This window comes from Salvelinus sp. IW2-2015, linkage group LG18 (genome assembly GCF_002910315.2).
Source record: "Salvelinus sp. IW2-2015 linkage group LG18, ASM291031v2, whole genome shotgun sequence".
NCBI lineage: Eukaryota > Metazoa > Chordata > Actinopteri > Salmoniformes > Salmonidae > Salvelinus > Salvelinus sp. IW2-2015.
Window position 1 is genome coordinate 60,271,648 of NC_036858.1, and position 6,539 is coordinate 60,278,186.

Genomic DNA, 6,539 nt, shown 5'->3' on the forward strand with positions numbered 1-6,539 from the left:
AAGATTACATACACCTTAGCCAAATACATTTAAACTCAGTTTTTCACAATTCCTGACATTTAATCCTAGTAAAAATTCCCTGTCTTAGGTCAGTTAGGATCGCCACTTTATTTTAAGAATGTAAAATGTCAGAATAATAGTAGAGAGAATGATTTATTTCAGCTTTTATTTCTTCCATCACATTCCCAGTGGGTCAGAAGTTTACATACACTCAATTAGTATTTGGAAGCATTGCCTTTAAATTGTTTAACTTGAGGCAAACGTTTCGCGTAGCCTTCTACAAGCTTCCCACAATAAGTTGGGTGAATTTTGGCCCATTCCTCGTGACAGAGCAGGTGTAACTGAGTCAGGTTTGTAGGCCTCCTTGCTCGCACACACTTTTTCAGTTCAGCCCATGACATTTCTTTAGGATTGAGGTCAGGGCTTTGTGATGGTCACTCCAATACTTTGACTTTGTTGTCCTTAAACCATTTTGCCACAACTTTGGAAGTATGCTTGGGGTCATTGTCCATTTGGAAGACCCATTTGCGACCAAGCTTTAACTTCCTGACTGATTTCTTGAGATGTTGCTTCAATATATCCACCTAATGTTCCTCCCTCATGATGCCATCTATTTTGTGAAGTGCACCAGTCCCTCCTGCAGCAAAGCACCCCCACAACATGATGCTGCCACCCCCGTGCTTCACGGTTGGGATGGTGTTCTTCGGCTTGCAAGCATCCCCCTTTTTCCTCCAAACATAACGATGGTCATTATGGCCAAGCAGTTCTATTTTTGTTTCATCAGACCAGAGGACATTTCTCCAAAAAGTACAATCTTTGTCCCCATGTGCAGTTGCAAACCATAGTCTGGCTTTTTTATGGCGGTTTTGGAGCAGTGGCTTCACGGCCGTTCAGGTTCTGTCAATATAGGACTCGTTTTACTGTGGATATAGATACTTTTGTACCTGTTTCCTCCAGCATCTTCACAAGGTCCTTTGCTGCTGTTCTGGGATTAATTTGCACTTTTCGCACCAAAGTACGTTCATCTCTAGGAGACAGAACGCGTCTCCTTCCTGAGCTGTATGACGGCTTTGTGGTCCCATGGTGTTTATACTTGCATACTGTTGTTTGTACAGATGAACGTGGTACCTTCAGGCGTTTGGAAATTGCTCCCAAGTATGAACCAGACTTGTGGAGGTCTACAATTTATTTTCTGAGGTCTTGGCTGATTTCTTTTGATTTTCTCATGATGTCAAGCAAAGAGGCACTGAGTTTGAAGGTAGGCTTTGAAATACATCCACAGGTACACCTCCAATTTACTCAAATGATGTCAATTAGCCTATCAAAAGCTTCTAAAGCCATGACATAATTTTCTGGAATTTTCCAAGCTGTTTAAAGGCACAATCAATTTAGTGTATGTGAACTTCTGACCCACTGGAATTGTGATACTTTGAATTATAAGTGAAATAATCTGTCTGTTAACAATTGTTGGAAAAACAACTTGTGTCATGCACAAAGTAGATGTCATATATATATATATATATATATACACACAAAATAAACCTAAAATGTTTTCGTCTTTTCAGAGAGAAGCCTCATCTGGGAGAGGTTAGACTGCTGCTTTACACCAGCGTTGGTGTGACAACGACCCCTAACCCCAGACCTGACCCCTGGGCCCAGCTCCTCCTCACAGACACACACCTGGGACTGGTGCAGGTACATTAACTATGTCAAATACATTTCTTAATAAATTAATACATTAATTAATTTATGCAATATATATATATATATATACACACAAAATAAACCTAAAATGTTTTCGTCTTTTCAGAGAGAAGCCTCATCTGGGAGAGGTTAGACTGCTGCTTTACACCAGCGTTGGTGTGACAACGACCCCTAACCCCAGACCTGACCCCTGGGCCCAGCTCCTCCTCACAGACACACACCTGGGACTGGTGCAGGTACATTAACTATGTCAAATACATTTCTTAATAAATTAATACATTAATTAATTTATGCAGGAGGATGCCATGCGCAAAGCACTCACTCACTCGTTCACTTAGGAGGATACAGTGTTCCACCCCGCCCCCCACCACGTCCCCCTGCTGTCCCGCCATGCCCAGTTCAAGGGGGTGACCCTCCGTTGCCTCTCCGACGTCCGCTGTGTGATAGTCCGAGACGGGGTTGGGAGCTCGACCAGTGTGGGTGGAGATGGAGCCGGGGATGAAGGTATTTGATTTATATGGCCATTTAAAACACAATTCAACCACACATATGGATACAGTTTATTTAAATTAATCAACAAAAACAGTTTAACAACTTATTTCTGTATGGTCTTAGGTGGGGCAACCAGGCTGGACATCATCCTGTCTCAGGACTGGAGGACCAGGAGAGAGAGGCCTAGAGGTCACCCTGAAAGAGGTGCTGTTGCTGAAGCTGATGGAAGTGCGGTAGGGGGGGTAGCTGGAGCTAGTGTCCTGTCTGCTGCCTCTAATTCATGTCCTCCGCAGCAGCAGGCTGAAGTATGGAAATTACATTTCAGCTGCTCCTCCGAGGCCGCCTGTCTGATTAATCACTTGTCAAACGTCTGAATGGTCACTGATCAAGGACTAGAGGACTGGACAGAACATAATGAACTACAGAACAGGTACCAGTTCTGTCCGGTCCTAACTCTCATCGAGAGGACGGCAAGGTGTGTGTTTGCTCACTGAGTGGCAGTCAAGGGTCCAATGTATCTCAAACAAACAATGGAGAATATCGCTACCATTAAGCTCTTTAGGGCCAGTTTCCCGAACACAGACTAAGCCTAGTCATGGACTTAACAGCAGGCTCAAAAGACAACCTCCTTATTCCTTATAGTCCAGGGAACAGGCCCATAGAGTATAGTAATACATTGATGATGTGTTTAAGTTTTGGTGAATGTTTCCATGCACATAGTTCTAGGCAATTTCTAAATCAAATGTTCCACTTTCACGTTCATTTAAAGAGACTCCGGGACATGACGTCGTAGTGGTTCTTAGTGGGTCAATTTCCGCAAAAACTAAGAGCATTGAAGCGCGAGGCTCAACTTCTCCGCTGTCTTGGTGCCCTAGCTACCAGCGAACACATGCGCATGAGCAGATATTGTGTGTGACTGAGAGCGAAGTCCTGAATCTCGCTCATCTCAATATTTGCGGAGCTGCTTGTGGCCACATCATTTCGCAGTCTACCTTTTTAAGTCTTTCTGAAATGCACTATATTTGTTTCTCTTCTGTTCAAGGCTGTGTGTTATTGTTAGTCTGTTCATACTGTTTTTGTTCACCTTGTGGAGGGAATACAGGACACTTGGTTCTACAGAATGTAAGCCATTTTAAGGGAAGATGTGAAGGGCACAAATAATTGCAGGGTAAGCTTTTTAAGCATATTTGAACATTTGACCACAAAACAGACCAGTGTTAAATATTTTTTTTAAATAGCGTTTTATGGACATGTGTAAACGATGAATGTATTTTATACCAAATAAAGTCATGCAATTGAAATTAAATATATTTCGAATATTTGCCTGTCATAATTTAAAAATACATGTATTAAAATGATCAGGTTTACAATGCTGCAGGTGGCAAGGCTGTTTGTTTTTGTTTGTTTGTAAACTAATAAAAGTAATTATTTTTTGATTTGTCAATCAATTGTTTATAGTAGACTTGTGTGAAGGGTTGAAACTCATCAGAATGTAGCTGACGCTGCTCATTCTTTGAATCTCTCTGGCGCCATGATCTAATTGCCCTTTGTTTTCCTGTCTTTCACACATTCTGTCTCATCTCTCTCTCCATCTCTGTCTGGCTGTCTTTCTCCCCCCCTCTTCTGTCTCTCTGTGTTGGTCTGTCTCTTTCGCTGTCTCTCTCTCTGTCTCTCTCTGTCTCTCTGTGTGTGATACCTCTGTCAGTAACTTGCTTCCTCTTGTCCCTCAGGACCCAGCCTAGGGTAAATCAGTATTCTACTCCAAGCTCGGCACCACACACACACACCTGTCTAAGTGCCTGAGGTCAAGGTGAACCTCTTAACTGCTATTTTCCAGCTCCTACACCCAATACCCAATAGATTTTCCCATGCCTTTCCAGTTAACATTGCGCTGCACCAATGGATAGGCCTTTTGTAGTGGATAAAAACTGATGATGTTGGTTTAACAGCTAATCATCATGGTCCATCTAAGAATTTGAGGTCAAACTAATTTATAAGCTGACAGGTAGACAGGCTGAGTGCACATACACTGAGATCAGGACTGACTGTGCTCCAACACAGCCAGCTAAATTACAGGCCCAGCAGCAGCAGAGTGCAATAAGTCCTGCTTTCTCTTCCTCTCCTAGTCTGACTGGGATGATGGGGAGAAAAGGGTATGTGCATAGGGACAGGAGGTTTGGGCAATTTGAGGCACTATGCTTTTACTGGTATTTCCAGCAATGTCCACTAGTTTTCCTGCAGGTAGGAATCCTAGGAAATGTTCTGCGGATTGACACAATGTCTGGTTTGTGGGTGTGTGTTTGGCAGGGGGATTGCCTAAACCAGGGGAAGTGTAGCTCTGCGACTCAATCGCACAAAGCCTATTTGGCAGGGAATACTATTAAATAGATAAGTGATTCTACACCTCGCTTTGTTCAAACTGATCAACTCCAACAGACTTGGGAAGTTATAGCTAAAAATGTGTCAATTAGGCATAGTTAATGGGTGAGTTGATTAAACTAACCAATGAAGTATGATTTTGTGAATTTGGGGGTAGCCCTGACCAGGACTCAAACCCAGGTCCAGCGACCGTTAAGCCAACACCTTAACCATTTGGCCAAGAGGACCAAACCTCTTCGCATACGGTTAAAGTGTTGGCTTGACAGTCGCTGGGTTTGGGTCGGGGCTACCCCCGAATTCACTGCCCTTTTAACTGTTCCTAATTTACAATTTTTCCCCCCGTAACTTCTGAGTCCATTGTCCTTTCAAATGATCAAAGATTGATGAGTTGGTTATTTGAATCAGCTGTGTAGTTCTAGGGCAAAAACCAACATGTGCACCACTTCGCGTTCCTTCGCGTTCCACCACTTCGCGACCCAGGGTCGAGACCCTGGGTCTCGACCCCGCCCTGTGCAACTGGGTCCTGGACTTCCTGACGGGCCGCCCCCAGGTGGTGAGGGTAGGTAACAACATCTCCACCCGCGATCTCTGTAACATCTGGTGGTCTCTATCTATATGTTGGGTCGTTTCTGAGCCCTTCCTGTACTCCCTGTTCACCCACGACTGCGTGGCCATGCACGCCTCCACTCGATCATCAAGTTTGCGGATGACACTACAGTGGTAGGCTTGATCACCAAACAACGACGAGAACGGCCTACAGGGAGGAAGGTGAAGGGCCCTCGGAGTGTGGTGTCAGGAAATAACCTCATACTCACGTCAACAAAACAAAGGAGTGATTGTGGACTTCAGGAAACGCAGAGGGAGCACCCCCCTATCCACATCGACGGGTCAGTAGTGGAGAAGGTGGAGTTTTAAGTTCCTCGTGTACACATCACGGAACAAACTGAATTGGTCCACCCACACAGACAGCGTTGTGAAGAAGGCGCAGCAGCGCCTCTTCAACCTCAGGAGGCTGAAGAAATTCGGCTTGTCACCAAAAGCACTCACAAACTTCTACAGATGCACAATCGAGAGCATCCTGTCGGCTGTATCACCGCCTGGTACGGCAACTGCTCCGCCCACAACGTAAGGCTCTCCAGAGGGTAGTTGAGGTCTGCAGAACGCATCACCAGGGGCAAACTACTGCCCTCCAGGACACCTACACCCACCCGATGTCACAGGAAGGCCATAAGATCATCAAGGACAACAACCACCAAGCCACTGCCTGTTCACCGCGCTATCATCCAGGAAGGCTGAGGGTCAGTACAGGTGCATGCAAAGGCAGGACGGAGAGACTGAAAAAACAGCTTCTATCTCAAGGCCATCAGACTGTTAAACAGCCACCACTAACATTTAGCGGCCGCTGCCAACATACTGACTCAACTCCAGCCACTTTAAAAATGGGAATTGATGGAAATTATGTAAAAAATGTACCACTAGCCACTTTAAGCAATGCCACTTATACAAATGTTTACATACCCTACATTACCCATCTCATATGTATATACTGTACTTCTATATCATCTACTGCATCTTGCTCTTTATGCATACATGTACCACTAGCCATTAAACTATGCCACTTTATGTTTACATGACCCTACAGTACTCATCTCATATGTATTTAATCCGTACTCTATTACCATCTACTGCATCTGCCATGCCGTTTCTGGTAACCACCCACTCAATCCAGTATATCTTTATGTACATATTCTTATCCCTCACACTTGTGTGTGTGTGTAAGGTAGTAGCAGTGAAATTGTTAGGTTAGCTTCTGTTGGGTTATTACTGCATTGTCGGAACTAGAAGCACAAGCATTTCGCTACACTCGCATTAACATCTGCTAACCATGTGTATGTGACTAATAAAATTTGATTTGATTTGATTTGTGGTCAAGAGGAAGGAGTTTGGCAAGCCCTGATGTAGGG

At 44.3% G+C, this 6,539-nt stretch overlaps 1 protein-coding gene and 1 long non-coding RNA gene across 2 annotated transcripts in view; both read left to right on the top strand.

Moving 5' to 3' along the window:
• kif16bb (kinesin family member 16Bb) overlaps positions 1-1,704 on the top strand; it is a 65,889-nt gene extending 64,185 nt beyond the window's left edge. The window contains exon 24 of the mRNA XM_024008529.2: positions 1,566-1,704. Within this exon, the coding sequence (XP_023864297.2) occupies positions 1,566-1,704 (139 nt within the window). The remainder of the gene's footprint in view (positions 1-1,565) is intronic.
• An 82-nt stretch (positions 1,705-1,786) lies between these two features.
• On the top strand, positions 1,787-3,630 carry LOC139029172 (uncharacterized). Its single transcript, XR_011481462.1, has 3 exons — positions 1,787-1,940; positions 2,043-2,208; positions 2,320-3,630. It is a non-coding gene; the product is annotated as an uncharacterized lncRNA (long non-coding RNA).
• The last annotated feature ends 2,909 nt before the right edge of the window (positions 3,631-6,539 follow it).